Consider the following 15,497-nt stretch of genomic DNA (forward strand, 5'->3'; position numbering starts at 1 on the left):
TCGGAGCAGACTGAGGCCTGGGAGGGTGGGCCCCGGGCCCTGGCAGGAGCAGCCCAGGAGGGCTGGGGCCGGGACCACGGCAGCGTGGCGGAGGCCCTTTCCCACAAGTCGACCGCGGCCTGGGCCTGTTAGCCGCAGTCCGGACACGGGACAGGGGCATTACCAGGTCCCCTGCACTTGAGCAGCTTCTGCCCCAGACGGAGTGGGGGGCAATCGGGACAGATGGGTGCTGGGCAGGGCTGGGGTGTCCTGGTTGGGGCAGTGGACGTGGCAGGGGTGTGGCTCTGAAAGGCCCTGAGGCACCATGTTTTGCGAGGTAGGGGTAGGGAAGCTTTCCTGCCGTCCTGCCCCTGGGTCCACCTTGGCCTGGTGACAACCGGGAACCCCGTCTCGGCTGAAGGCTGCCACGTGGGACCAGGAATGGGCCATGGGGAGCCACATCCGGGAACGGCGCCCGGGCGGGAGGCCTTATCTTCATGGCTCCAGGAGGGGTTCAGTTCTCAGGGCTGGGGTCCCCTCAAGCCAAGACTCCCAGCTGGCTCGCCCTCTGGGGCTGGGGGCGGGGTGGGCATGGCCGGTCTCTGCAGGGAATTCTGTCCTTATCCAGGCCCCCGGCCCTCCCCGGGAGCTACACAATTCAGCGACACCCCTGTTTTCAATGCAGACGTCAGGGCCCCTGCCTGTGTGCAGCTGGGACTCCCCCCCGAGCCAGCCCTGTGTACCCCTCCCCCCCCCCGCAGGATGGGAGGGCAGCGCCCCCACAGGCTGCCGTGCACTGCAGCTGTGGGTGTTCTGGGCCGGGGGCACGCCCGGGTGGGGAGCTGACGGGGCCCTCTCTTGCAGCTTCCTCATCGTGCTGGTCTGCCTCATCTTCAGCGTGCTGTCCACCATCGAGCATACGCCGCGCTGGCCACCGGCACCCTCTTCTGGATGGTACGTACCCGCGGTGGGGCCGGGCTGGGATGGGGTCGGGAAGGGGCCGGGATGGGGTGTCCCAGCTGCTTTGGGGGCTCCCGCCACCCCCCTGCGTTTGGCCTGAGCCGGGGGAGCAGCTGCTCTTGGTCTGTCCCTGCTTGGGGTGACTCTGCTGTCCCTGCCTCAGGCACTGGGGGACTAGGGGTGGGGCGTCCCTGGTTCCTGGGGCCCCTGAGACATCCACACAGGCAGGCTGCTCCGCGGATGGGAAGAATGAGAAGAGCTGGGGCTGGGCCAGCTGGGAGGGCTTCCGGAGGAAGGAGCCACTAAACCACTGGGAAGAGAGGTGGGCAGACGTGGTGACAGAGCTGCTGGCTGTGGTCAGCTGGGCCCTGCTGAAGCCTGTGCCAGCCTCTGGGGGTCTTGGACCTGGGTGTCTGCTAGAAACCCCCCCCCCCCGGGTCCGGCCCCCTCCACGGCCTGAGGTCGCCCAAGGCTCTCAGCCCAGGGCCTCCGCAGGACCCTCCCAGCAGGACCCTCCCAGCACCCCAGGCTAGACGAGGCCCCCTCTCAGCACACGGCCCTTCCTTTGCTGGTGGAGGCCTCTGAGAGTCACACATGGAATGTCCCGTGGGCTGAGGGCTGGGGACGGACCTGCCTCATGCCGAGCCCCCACGGCCGTGCCAGAGGGGTACCCCTGACATCTTGGGAGCGGAATGAATTTCCTGCCGTCGAGGCCTGTGTCCATCCCCACATGGTTGGGCTTGCTGAGCCCCTCACCCCAAGAAGGGTCTGGCACCCCCTCCCCACCATCTGGGAGCCCCTCGTAGCAGGCCTCGGACAGCCCCCAAATTCCCCCAGCCAGGAGGAGCAGCTCCGAGCTGGCGGCAGTGCGGGGGTTAATTCACACCAATCATCTGCACCCCAGGAAGCCCCCATCTTATGGAACCCCCAAAATTGAACCCCAATTGCACACGCATCCTCATCCAGCTTTGAGGCTGCTGGAAAGATGGGGCGAGGAGCCCAGGCGGGGGCCGAGGAAGGTTCCGGAGGAAGTGCTGGATGGTGGTGAGCCGGCAGGGGGGGCTCATCCTGGCCTCGTCGTGGTCATCGTTGTGTCTTCGTGTCTCTGTGGTGGAGATCCCCAGCACCGGCGGGAGGGGAGGCCCGAGTGGCCCGGCTCACGTTCTCCCCAGCCGCGAACACCTCGCATGGCCCCCGTGGCCGCCCCTCTTTATCTTCGTGTGGTCAGCCCCACTGCTTCCGGATCTCAGGCCATAGCTGGGAACCCCTGCCCCGGCCAGGTTACGGGGACCCCCGTGGTTTCCTCCTGCAACCTCCACTGCCTACTTCTGGGTGTGAACCCCTCACCAGTGGGAGGCCGATCCGCTTTGGCTCGCTCTCCGACCTTCCAGCCGCCAGCGCCGTTCTCCAAAAGCCTCTTTCCTCCCCCCTGGCGGGGGCGTCACCTTTACAGAAGGGCAGGTTCCCGGCGCGTGAGGGCACCCCCGGATGTCCTGGGCTGCCCCGGGTCGGCTCGTTTCTGGCGCCGTGTGGACCAGGCCGTGTGGACCGCACAAGCGTTCGTCTGTTCCACGACGTGACCTGGTACCCGGTTGGGGCCTCCTCTTGCGGGGTCCACCCAGCTGTTCTCGCTGTTTGTCCTTCCGGCGATCGTTCCCGTCCCCGTGCCAGCCCCGGGGGAAGCTGGACGGAGATGCAGCAGGGAGCCTAGGAGTCTCCCCCGCTGGCAGCGTCGTCCTGCCTGCACTCGGGCTGGTCTGTTTCAGGTTTCCCTGGTAGGTGTCGGTCGTTCTTGGCACGTTTGCGGCCGCTGCAGGGCCTTCTCCTCGTCGCGTGCCCTGGTGCTGGGGCGTGTGTGTGCTTTCCTGCCTCCGAAAGCACTTGTCTCCTGTACTCTAAGCTGCGACGCGACTGCATCTTGTCAGAGCTCGCTCGGCTTCAGCTCCCAGCTGGTCGTCAGCGCTGCGGACAGCGCGGCCCCTGATTTCACAGCTCAGTGCTGAGATGGGGCTCCCCGCTCAGTCCTGGTGGTCCTTTCCCCACCACCACCTCCTGCACCCCCTCCCTCTCTCTCCTCCCCAGCTCCTTTCACTCCTCCCTCCTCCCTCCCTCCCTCCCTTCCCTTCCCTCCTCGCTCCATCCTCCGTCCCCCCTCCCCACGTCCCCCTCCCCTCCCCTCCCCTCCGGTCCCCCTTCCCCCGTCCCCCCTCCCCTCCGTCCTGTCCCCCCTCCCCGCTCCCCCTCCCTACTCTGGTCCCCCCCTCCCGCGTCCCCCTCTCCCCTCCGGTCCTGTCCCCCCTCCCCGCGTCCCCCTCTCCCCTCCGGTCCCCCCTCCCCGCGTCCCCCTCTCCCCGTGTCCCCTCTCCCCTCCGTCCTGTCCCCCCCTCCCCGTCCCCCTCCCTACCTGGTCCCCCCTCCCCGCGTCCCCCTCCCTCTGGTCCCCCCTCCCCACGTCCCCCCCCCCTCCCCTCTGGTCCTGTCCCCCCCTCCCCACGTCCCCCCTCTTCCCCTCCGGTCCTGTCCCCCTCCCCGCGGTCCCCCCCTCCCCTTCCCGCCATCCATCCTGTCTTCATTCCCTCTTCTGTTCCTCGCATCTTCTGAGGTAGGTGCTCCCACCTGGTGGCCGTTCCCTGCACTGCACATGAGGCTGAGTCCCACTGGGCCATTGTCCCGCCCCCTGCACTCTGCGCCCCCCCATCCCTCTCGGGGACCGGCCCAATCGCAGCAGCTGATGACCACCTGGTGGGGACCGGATGCAGGCAACCTGCCCCCACGCCTGCCCCGAGCAGAGTCCGCCCGTGTCCCCATCTCCCACATGGCTCCCTTCCTCCCTTGGAGGGCAGACCCCAAGCCCGCTCCCCAGCCCCCACCCTCTAAGGTCGCCGTCTCCTGTGCTCTTGTCCTTCAGGCCCCTCCCTGCCCGCAGCCAGAGAGGAACGTTCCTGAACAGAAGCCTGTCCTTCCGGAAAGCTTCCCAGGGCACGTAGTGTGGGTACACGGTGGGCATGGGGGTGGGCACGGGGGTGGGCATGGGGGCAGCATGGGCCAGCCCTCGAGGGGCCGCCTGGGGCCACGTCACCGGAGAGCAGGAAGGGGTGGGTGATGCCCTGAGAGGGGACGGAGGGGGCACGGAGGGGCCGTGGAGCAGGGCAGGCTTCCTGGAGGAGGTGAGCCTCAGATGAGATGGGGAGGGGTCCGCAGGAAGAGGCGAGCAGGACGGGCAGGGCCCCTCCCAGAGCTCACAGCGCCCCAAGGTAGCGTGTGGGTCCTGGGCTCATAGCAGAGGCAGAAATTGGGGGGCCTTCTGGGAACGTGATGCGACAGCAGGTTCTGGAAGGCCTTGGAGCACCAGGGCTGGGGTTTTTACTCCCGGCCGGGGGGGTTGCGGGGACCTGTGGGGGCCATGGGGGGCTGGAGAGGAGCCGGGGAAAGAGCTGGTGCCGGCAGCCGCGGGGCCTCGCGTGGCCAGGAGAGGGCAGTGCAGGATGGAGGTGCGAGAGCCGGGGGGAGCTGGGCGCGTCCTCGGGCCACGGGGCGCCTCTGGCCTGGGCGGGGGCAGCCCAGACCCCAGACCTCGGCGGCGGGGTGCACGGCGGTGAACGGTTGCGTTTCCCGGAGAGCCCCACCCCGTCTCCTTTCCCGCGCTGGGCTCCTCCAGGCCAGAACGCGGTTTCCCCAGCACGGCCTGAGCAAGCCCCGTGGCCTCCGGAGGAGTAAACTCTCTGCTGAGCCTAGGGCGTGGGGTGGCGGGTGGGGGCGAAAAGCCGTCTTGGAGGCGGCTCCTCTCCGGCGCGGGGTCCCTGACGGGCTGCTTGAGCTGGGAGTGTTGTGCCTTGGTGGGGGGCGGGGGGCAGTCACACCCCCGCCTGCAAAGCCGGTCCTGGGGCAGCCCCCAACTCGGAGGAAGCTGTGTGTGCGCCTGTCTGTGGTGCACGCGTGAGCGTGTGTGTGCGTGTATGTGCGTGTGCCGGCTGGTGCGTTTTCTGTGTGCCTGCCTGTCCGTGTGCGCATCCATCTGTGTGTGTCTGTCGGGTCTGCTCTGTACCCACATGGCTCCTGGGTTCCCAGTTTTGGGGGCTCCTCAGTCTCCCTCCCTCCTGCTCCTGGCTGGGACCCCCGTCCTCTGTGCACAGCCCACCCCGGCCCAGGCGAGGGGCTGGTTTTCCGCTCCCACGTCTCAGCGCTGTTCCTCAGCCCACACAAGCCCCAAGGCACAGCACAGGCCCAGTGTCTCGGGGCCTCCCGGTGTCTCGAGGGCCCCCTGCAGCCTGGGGCCGGGAGGAGGCTGGGGGTCCAGGCCCTCGCACTGCCTCGCCCAGCCCCCTGGCTCCCTCCGCCGTGCTCCACTGCCGGGTCCTCCGCCAGCTGGGTCTGCTGCGACTCCCCTTGGCTCTCTGTGCCTCAGTTTCTCAGCTATGAAATGAAACCCCACAGGCTTCCTATGGGGGTTCCTTAGCAGCTCTTGGAGGGGGCATAGAAAACAGGGACCCTGTGTGTTCCTAGGTTTCTGCTCTCTGCGTGTTTGAACGCTGCCTTGTGTCAGCGTGTCAGAGCCGGCAGCCCTGCTGCTGGAGACCCTGCTGTACGCCCACCCTCGGCTGGGTCCCTTCTGCATGTGACCTTGTCCACCTTCAAGGGGAAGGAGGCTCAGAGAGGTTCAGTCACTCCGGCCCAAGCTCAGGGACCAGCGAGGGGCCTGGTTTCCATCAGCAAACCCCAGTCTCACGGGTTCCACTGCTGCCTCCAGCTTTCGGGGTGCTCTCGTCACCTTCCACCTCACTGCCTGGTGAGCTCCTATGCATCCGACAAAGCCCCACTCCTGTTCAGATGCTGCCAGCTGCTCGGTGTAAACCATTCCCTCCTGTGGGCTCCAGGGTACCCTGGGAGCCTCACATGCCACCTGCAGACTGGTGGTGTTTGTCTCCACGTCCCCGACCTGCTCTAATGTGCTGCTTCAGAATGTGGCACCCCTGTCGCCCCCTGAGTTTTTCCCTAAATCCGTTTGCTAGCAAACGTCTATCAGCACTCATGGGAGCCCAGCTCAGGGAGGAGGGCGCTGTCTCTGCTCCTGGACCCTGCTGTTGTCACAGGCCCGGCAGCAGCAGGGGCATGACGTATGTGCAAAAGGGGCCCTTACTGCACCCCCAGCCTCGGGAGCCAGAAGGCTGTGGTGCCCACAGTCCTGCCAGTGCACACGTGTGTGTGTGTGCACGAGCATGTACTACTAGGCCAGAGCCAGGCTGTTGCCTCGTTCACATGAAGCCTCCAGGCTGTGACTCTGTGTGGTGTGGCTGTCGGCTGCCCCCACGTAGCCAGCCCCGGCCAGGCTGATTCCAACTTTGCCGGTTTCAGCGGAAACACCAAAGCCAAAGCACAGCCCGGCACCCGCTCACCGGACATTCTCCGCAGGGATCTCCTTGGAGCGCCTGGGTGGGTGGGACGGAGGCACCTGCCCATCGGGGCCCAGCGGCCAGTGGGCACACGCTGTTCAATCCGCCTACACCCGGAGCTCTGAGTCCGAGCCCGTGGGGGCAAAGGCTGGCCCCGGGAGGAGCGGGCAGAGGGAGCAGGAAGCACTGCGGCCGTGCCCGTGGGAGACGTGGCCGCGTCCCAGGCCTGGCATCCTTCTGCTTCTAGAAGCCGGACCCCGGGGCCTCTCCAGGCTTCAGAGGGCCGAGCGGGTGTGCGGTTCCGACCCTGGCCGTGGCCCTCGAGGCTGCTGGGAGGAGCTTCCGGCTCGCCCACCCCAGGGCCAGCGGCTCTCGGGCCCACTCGGTGCAGGGTGCGGCCGGGGGAGGGGAGGGGCTGGGCCTCGGCCACCGCGGCTCCTCCTGGATCCGAGTCCCCCCGATGCCTCCACATTCTCGGGAACAAGGGTCAGAGGCCGCCGAGCAGAGTTTGAGCCACTGCCCCGTGGGACACAAGAGGGGCCCTGGTCACGTGAGGTGTGTTCCAAGGGCTCCTGCGGCAGAGACTTCCCTGTGGCCATCAGCAAACAGCACCGAAGGCAAAGAGCTCCACCTCCCCTTCGTGCCCTGAAGCTGCCCCCAGAGCCGTCGAACTCGCTTCCCTTGTTCCCATGTGCAGGGGGCCCTGCCAGTCCTGTCCCACCCTGGGTCCCCCACTGCTTTTCGCTCCCGTCTCCCTCATGCACTGGCTGCAGAGCCTGAGGCGGGTCCCTGTCACCCTCCCTGTGAGGCCGGGCTCCACCTCGCAGACCCAGACCCAGTCTCCCTCCCCGGCGGCTCCATCTAGACGACCCTCACCAGTAAGAGCCGTCCCCGTCTGAGGGGAGTGGGGGCGGCGAGGGGCCTGCGGCCGGGAGGCGTGCGAGGGAAGGGGCTGTCGGCGTGGGGGGCAGGCCAGCCCCGCTCTTGGCTTGGGGGTGACGGGTTCCCAATTTCTGCCTCACCAAGTCTCCTTTCTGGGAGAAAGTTGCCCCCTGAGGCTAGCAGATGAGTTTTCCGTTTGCTGTCGAGCAAATCTGGTTCGGGGAGAGCAGGGATTCGGGGCAGGTTCTCGGGGTGCCTTCTCTCCCCTTGTCTTACTGGTCAGCGAGGAAGCCCTGGGCACTGCCCCTTTGAGCCTGGGGGTGGGTTTCTGAGGGACAGAAACTGGGGGCAGCACACCCCTGGGGACCGACCCCCCCCCGCCATGTCCTCTGGCCCTGCGTTGGCCCCGGGGCTGGGGGCTGCTCTGGGTTCCAGCCTCTCCTGGTCCTGGGGTGTGGTGGGCCGGCCTGCGCCCTGCTCGCCCCCCACCCCGGGATCCCGCACACCTTGCTGGGTCGGGGCAGACGGGGTGTGAGGGGGCCCTGGAATGGGGCTTGGGAGTGGCAGGAAGGGCTTGTTCATCTTCTCTTCACGGCACAGATGTTTACAGAGACCCCCTGGGTGATGGGTGGCTAGAGGCAGGCAGGACACGGCTGGAACGGGGACAGACCCAGGAAAGCGGGCAGTGCCGTCTGTGCCCCCATCTCGCAGCAGAGCCCGTGGATGGCAGATGGTGGGTGGCTAGGGAGGGGGACCTGGAGGGGCCATGGGTGCCCAGGGCTGTCACCAGCACAGAGCAGGCCGTGTGTCCGCCCTCTGGCCTCTGCTCCAGGGTCCCCCGGGGACCCCGCAGTCCTAGCCCGTCTCCTGGGCGGCCCTGCCCCAGGGGCCCCACTGCCCGCCTGGTAAGGAAAGCTTCGCTGGTGCACAGTGCCCCCTTTCGCGGACGTTGAGTGGGTGCCCCGGGGGGTGGCAGATCTGCAGGGCTGAGAAGATCCTGCCTGGCCTCGAGGAGAAGTTTGCCAACGCTTCTTGAAACTGTCCGTCCAGCAGGCTGGCGTGTGGAACGGCAGCTGCCAGTGCTTTCGGTTTTGCATTGGGATTGTCAGCAACTTGTCATTTTTTTCAGGAAAACAGTGGGGGGCTAGTGCCACCCCCACCCAGCCATGGCCCCGCTCTCTTTTGTAAGGTTTCATCTTGATAGATCTTCATACTTCAGAGCTGTCCCAGGAAATCCCAAATACCATTTGCGCAGATTCACCCATTTCTGCATTTTGCCCTGTTGGCTTCATCATTTTCTCTAATTCCACCCATGTGGTTTATTTTTCCCAGCACCCAGGGTGGCCAGTCTGCCAGCTGCCCTCACACTCCGTGGCTGTCGCAGACCCTGGCCCAGGGCCGCCCTGGGGGTGACGCTGCCCGTGGCTGGCTTGCGTCCTCCACGGTCCCTCTCTGGGTGGGCAGTGGCCGGTGTGCTGTCCCCACTGGCCCGGGGACACCCTCCGAGGCCATCCGAGAGGAGCCCGGGGCAGTGGAGAGGAGCCGTGTGCCTTCCCGGGGAGCCGGGGGCGGGGCAGGGCCGTCCCCTCCACGCAGGCACTGCTGACGCCCCACGTGGGTCCCGTGCATCTCCGACGTCGGGGCTAGCCATGGCCGAGTTCCTGGGTTGGGGCAGCTGAGACACCTTCGTGTGCTTCTGAGCCCGCGGGGAGCCCCAAGCTGGGGTCCGGCTGTAACCGGAGCCCCTTCCCGAGGGCGCCCGCCTGCTCTCGGAACGAGTCCTGCTGCAGAGTGTTTTCTGGAACAAAGACGCCTTCTGTGTCGCCGACACCTGGGCCGCGTGTTATCTGCTGTGGGCCAGAATTTTCCTACCCGTCGGCTTTGCTGAGCACGAGATCGGGTGTGGGGGGGACGGGGTGGGGCAGGGGGTAGAGGAAGTTGCTTAAGATGTTTGAAACCTGGGACCTGGCCCAGTTGGTGGGTTTGGGGAAACTGGGCAGCACCCTGGCCTGGGGAACGGTGCCACCGGGCCGTGTCCACCCCCAGGGAGGCTGGGCCCATGGGGCAGGGGGGGCAGACCCCACCTGGGCTCGGGACCCTGGGGTGGGGGCTCAGGCCCTGGCAGGCCGGGCCGGGGGGCTGCTCCTCTCAGCGCTCCTGGCCCAGGAGCGAGGGGCTGACGTTGGGCTCGCAGCCCCTGTCCCTCCACAGGAGCATCTCGTCTCAGTCGTCCACAGAAGCCCCCCAGCCTAGAGGCCGGGACCCTCCATGGCTTCCCTGCGCTTTCTGGAGAGAAAGGGAACATGGGCCGGGGGCTGGGCGGCCAGCGGGGGCCCTGGGGCCTGAGGGTCCAGGCCCTGATGGATTTCCCAGTGTCTGCCCCACTCTCCAGCTGCAAAGATAGGGGGTGTTTATGGGACGGAGAGAGGGAAAGGCACAGCCCCCGTGGAGGGCATCCTCTGGGGGTCTCTCCCCAAGAATCCTGACATTGCGGCTTGCTCCTCTTGTCCTGGGCGGGGGCAGGAGGGTCTGCTCCCTGCCCCGGGCGCGGTGGGCCGGCCACGCCTGCCCCTTCCCCACCGGTGCCCCGGCCTGCCTGTCGGGGAAGCAGGAAAGGGGGTGTCCTCTCCTGACACCTGCTGAGGGTGTGCTTATCAGCAATTGCACCGGTGCACGTGAGCGTGCATTCACCTGTGCTTGTGTACATATGAGCATGTGCAAGGGTGCACGTCAGTGTGCGTACGTCTGCGTGTGCACAAGTGAGCATGTTCAGGGGTGCATGTCAGGGTGCATACATCTGCGTGTGCACATGTGATGTGCAAGGGTGCACGTCAGCGTGCGTACATCTACACGTACGTGTATGAGCAAGTGCAGGGGTGCATGTGAGCGAGTACACATCTGTGAGTGTGCATGTATGAGCATGTGCAGGGGTGCACTTCAGTGTGTGAACATCTGTGTGTGCGCAGTTCCAGGTTTTTCTCCCCAGTGCTCTCCCCAGCCCCTGCTCTATCACCCCCTCACCACACCCCCTTTTCTCTGCTTTCCTCTTCTCAGAAGCGCCGCGGGTTGGTACTGTAGAGGGTCTGCCTTGTCCGGGAGGTGACAGTGATGCAGGGGCTGGGGGCTGCCCCCACCCCCGCAGCTGCCCCTCAGAGGGGGACCCACATGGTGCTCTGTTCCCCCCACCTTGGCTGACTGGAGGGTGCACCCCGCGAGCCCCGGCTGCCCACCCCACCCTGCCCCCCTGCAGACACGTCGCGGCCGTTCTCGGCGTCTTTCTGGAGCACAGAACAGAAGTCAGAGCCAGGCTGGGGGCGCACCTGCTGCCGGGGCCCAGGCAGTGGCCAGAGGGCTTCTGCGTGCAGGATTTGTCGGGATTAGAGTGTGACGTGAGCAGGGACAGGTGCGGCCTTCGTGTCGGCCCCGGAAAGGGGCCCAGGCGCGGGGCCTCGGCACAGGGGCCTGGGGGTCTGGGGCTGGGGGGAGGGATGCAGGGCTGGGAGCCAGGACTCCGGGCCTGGGGGGCCTGTGGGGCCTGGGGTTTGCATCTGGCCCAGGCCTATTGAAACGTCTTATTTTGAGCTCAGGGTAGCAGCTGACACAGCATGAAGACATGGGCTCTGTGAGGGGCTCCGGGGGGCTCCCCTGGGGGGCATCGGGGGGTGATGGGGGAGCCCCGGCGGTGGAGGGTGGTGCTGCCGGCTGCGCCGAGCGGTCACAGGCTGAAGTCCCGAGGCCCGGCTGTGTGGCTTCCCAGGCGGGAGAGCGGGCTCCACCGGCACCTCCCAGGACCCGGCTGGGCCTTCACCCCGATTTCCTGGTTCCTGTTATAAAATTGGGGGATACTTGGGGAGGTGGGTGGGGGACGGGGAGTCTCCGGCTGAGCTAAGCAAACGAGCCTGTGTGTGGAGGATGGGGTGGGTGGCAACCCCTGGGCCCCTCACTGTGCCCTACGGACACCCCAGGAGGAGCAGGGAATGGGTGAAGGCTGCCCCCCAAGCCTGCCCACCGCCCTTGGGGGACCCTGGGTGAGCCCCGTGTGGCCGGCGTCTCCAGGGCCCCCGGGACGGTGGCTGCTGGTGGCCCTTTGGTTGCTGAGCAGGGGATGCCCTCGAGACGCCCTTGACCAGGGCCAGCCCGGTGTGCACGGACTGCACCCCCTGAGCCCTTCCAGCCGCTGGTGATCCTGGGAGTTGGGGGCAACAGCCCCCTCCCCTAATATGTGGGTCTCCCCATAAGCGATGGCCAGCAGGTGAGCTGGGCCCAGCCCAGGCCGCAGGACACGTGTGCTCCGGGCCTCCATTTCCCCATAGGTGGTGCTGGGTGGGTACAGCGGACCTGCTCCGGGTCACACGGCAGAGGCCTGCAGAGCTGGGAGTGGGCTTGGATTTTCAGGGGGACCCAGTTTTCGCCGCACCCAGGATAGTTCCTCGGGCCGGAAAACAAGCCAGGGGCAGCGGCCGCGAGCCAGGAGAGCTGGTTTTCCACCTGGGTCCCAGGCGAGGTATTGGAGGGGACGGGTTGGAAAAGCACACCGGTGTTCAGCCCCAACGCCCGAGGGAGAGGCGGGCGTGCACACACACTCACACACACGCATGCACGTCCAGCCCTGGGGCCCCTCGTGGCTGTGGGAGTGAGACCGCCCCTGGGGCCGCGTCGTCCCGAAGCGGGGAGCCGCCCGAGAACAGCACGTCGAGTGTGTGTTCGGGCTCTGGCCGGCCCTCCCCGCCAGGCAGGTCAGTTTCTGAGCACGATGTCCGAGAATGATTTGTGCATTCAGAGCAGGGTCTGTTGGGGGGCCTGGGGGAGGGCGAGCAGCTTTATTTCTTTTGAAATCTCCGTAGCTGTGCTTTTCCTTGGCATCTGCCCGGGCCAGTGTGTCGTCTGTCTGTGGCCAGCGTGGGGGGCTGGGGGCGGTTGCCCTTTTCCTTAGTGGTGGGGCCCCGGCTCGGACCCGTTCTTTGTCAGTCCTCAGCTTGGCCGACCCCCGAGGTCTCCAGATGCAGTGGCTGCTACAAAAGTCTTGGATTCACCCCGCCCACCCGAGAACTCACTACCCCGGGCTCCTGACCACACTCACTTCCAGCCTTGGGACCCTCTGAACTGTCTTAAAAACCCCCTTTTGCTCAAGGCCTCTTGCATCTGTTGTCTCAGGCTCAAGCTGATTATTTTGGGGGGAACCTTGGGAAAACACCCTCTCTTCCTGGGGAGTCTGTAGGAAGTCATCATTTCTCCCCAGTGTTCAAAGGGCCCCTGTCAGCAGTGCTGGGGCCCCGGGTTCCGTCACGGCGCCTGTGTACGTGGGCTGCCCCGGGGACTCAGGTCAGCAGGGACCCCCAGGTCCTTGTCCCTGTCTGGTTTGGGGCTGGCCTGAGTGGCTGTGGGCCGTGTGGGATGAGGGTCTCAGAGGTGGGAGGAGGGGGACAGACAGGCTCCTGGGCCCCATGTGACTCTGGAAAGTGGTGGGGTCCCAGGGCCCCAAGACTGGCCAGCAGACCCCAGCCTGTTCCTGGCCTCTGGACCTCATATTGTGTGACGGCAACTCCAGCCCCTGGGGCCGAGGACAGGGCAGGCAGATAAAGGGCAAATGTTTTCAGGCAGAGCCCTGGCCAAGGCAGCAGAAAGGGGAGGGTGGACAGTGGCCTCTTCCCTGGAGGGTGTGGGGGGCAGAGGGCTGACCTAGAGCCGTAGGCAGGTGACATGTCCAGAAACGTTAGAGGGAGTGACCTCAAATAGGGTCACATCTATAGTGACTTGACGTTCTATACCTGAAATCTGAGGGGAGAGAGGGAGGGAGAGAGACAGATACCGACAGAGACACACACACACACAAATACAGAGAGACAGAGAGACATACACACACAGAGACACACAGAGGTGAGAGAGAGATTGAGAGAGAGAGAGAGAGAGAGACCGTTCCTTACCAGGCAGCCTGGGATCTGCACTGCAGCTTCAGAGGCAGAGACCGCAGTTTGGAGATTGCATCTACGTAAAATACTTCATTTACATGAAACACTATGGCCTTGGGTTTATTTTTATTTTTCTGCTCACTTTGAATAAAAGCAGCTTTATTGAGGTGTAATTGTCTTGTGATATGACATATTTAAACTGCACAATTTGCTAAGTTTTGACACACTTAGACCCTCAAGAGAACATCACCACAGTCAGGAGCATAGACAGAATCTTCCCCTGACGTGTCTTTGTACTTTCTTGGGGCCCTTCTCCCACCCCGTCCTACTCAAAAGGTGGCCTGGATCAGCTTTCTGTCACCATAGATTAGTTTGCATTTTCTAGAATTTGAAATAAATGGAATCATATGCCATGTATTTTTTTGGTCTGGCTTTCACTCAGCATAGTTATTTCGAGATTCATCCATGTTGTTTAATACACCAATACTTCATTCCTTTAATTTTATGTCATTTATTTTATTTTTTAATAAACTTTGATTTTTAGAGCTGTTTAAATTTATGGAAAAATACTCAAAGTACAAAGTCCCATATGCCCCCTCTCCCCATCCCCCCCCCCCCCCCGGTTTTCCCAATTGGCATCTCGCACTAGTGGGTCCTTTTTTTCCACACTTGATGAACCAACATCGACCTTCAATTGCCCAGTTCTGTAGTTTTGACAGACATGTGATGTCACATATCTGTGTTACGGTACCTTACAGAATAGTTTCATGCCCTAAAATCTTAAAATGCTCCACTGTTTCAACCCCTGCCTCCCCCTTGCTCTCCCCATCCATTCCCTGTTAGCAGTGCAGGATGGTGTTCCTTCATGTGGACACACAAGTCTGTTTATCCCTTCACCTGCTGATGGGCATTTGGGGTTCTCTGGTCTGGGCTCCGACAAGCACAGCCGTTGGAACACTCATGTGCGAGTCTTGGTGTGGACATGAGCTCTGCTTGCTCTTGGGTGAATGCCGAGCAGTGCAATGGCTGGAGCTCACCTGTTTAAGAAACTGCCCAACTGTTTTCCAAAGGGGCTTTATCATTCTGCCTTCCCACCTGCAGGGCATGAGGGCCCAGTTTCTCCACATCTTTGCCAACACTTGCCATGGTCAGGCTTATAAATTTTAGCCATTCTAACGGGTGTTTTGTGGCATCTCATTGTGGTTTGAATTTGCGTTTCCCAATGACTAATGATTTTGAGTATCTTTTCATGTGCTTAATTGGCATCCATATATCTTCTTTGGCTAGGTATGTTTTCCAATCTTTTGTCCATTTTAAAATTGGCTTGTCTTATTTTCGAGTTATGAAAGTTTTACAAATAATTTCTCCAAGACTTTGTCTTTCTCATTTCCTTAACGGACTTAATGTGTTTCTCCATTTTAATGAAAGCAAGTGTATTGCTTCTTTCTTTTTCAGGCTTTTGATGTCACATATAAGAAATCTTTGCCAAACTTAAGGTCACTAAGATTTCTCATGTGTTTTCTTCTAATAGTTCTATAGTTTTAGTGCTTGCATTTAGGTCTATGATGCATTTTGTGTTAATTTTCGCATATCATATGCAGAACGAGTTGGGTATATTATTTTTTTATGTGGACGGCCAGTTGTTCCAGCACTGTTTATTGAGAACAATATCCTTTACTCATTGAATTGCTTTGGCATTTTTTAAAAAAATCAGTTTGCCGTAAATGTGTAGGTCCATATCTGTACACTATTGCGGTCCGTTGATGTATTTGTCTTTATGTCAATACCACACTGCCTCGATTACTGTGGGTTTATAATAAACTTGAAATAACCTGGTGGTTCTTCAAACTTCATTCTTCTACTTTCAAGTTGTTTTGGCGATTCCAGGTCCTTTGCATTTCCACGTAAATTTTAGAATCGGCCTGTCAATTTTTACAGGAAAGCCTGGGAGGATTTTGTTTGGGATTGCATTGAACCGAGTGATAAATTTGGGGAGAATCGACATTTTCCCAATATTGAATCTTCTGATCCATGATCATGTTATGTACCAGTTTGAATGTATTTTGTCCCCCAAAATGCCATTATCTTTGATGCAGTCTTGTGTGGGCAGATGCTTTAGTGTTGATTAGATGGTAATTCTTTGAGTGTTTCCATGGAGATGTGACCCACCCAGCTGTGGGTGATGACTCTGATTGGATAGTTTCCATGGAGGTGTGGCCCCGCCCATTCAGCATGGGCCTTGATTAGTTTACTGGAGCACTATATAAGCTCAGATGGAAGGAACAAGCTTGCTACAGCTAAGAGGGACACTGAAGAATGCATAGGAGCTGAGAGAGGAGCTGCAGATGAGAGACAGTTTGAAGACAGCCATTGAAAG

At 62.3% G+C, this 15,497-nt stretch overlaps 1 protein-coding gene across 1 annotated transcript in view; it reads left to right on the plus strand.

Annotated features, from left to right (window-relative positions):
- Nucleotides 1-658: 658 nt before the first annotated feature.
- Nucleotides 659-15,497, plus strand: part of KCNQ1 (potassium voltage-gated channel subfamily Q member 1) — a 277,922-nt gene continuing 263,083 nt past the window's right edge. Inside the window, 2 exon segments of the mRNA XM_037839412.1 lie at nucleotides 659-893; nucleotides 896-933. Of these exon segments, the coding sequence (XP_037695340.1) occupies nucleotides 659-893; nucleotides 896-933 (273 nt within the window).

This window comes from Choloepus didactylus, chromosome 6 (assembly GCF_015220235.1).
Source record: "Choloepus didactylus isolate mChoDid1 chromosome 6, mChoDid1.pri, whole genome shotgun sequence".
Classification (NCBI taxonomy): Eukaryota; Metazoa; Chordata; class Mammalia; order Pilosa; family Megalonychidae; genus Choloepus; species Choloepus didactylus.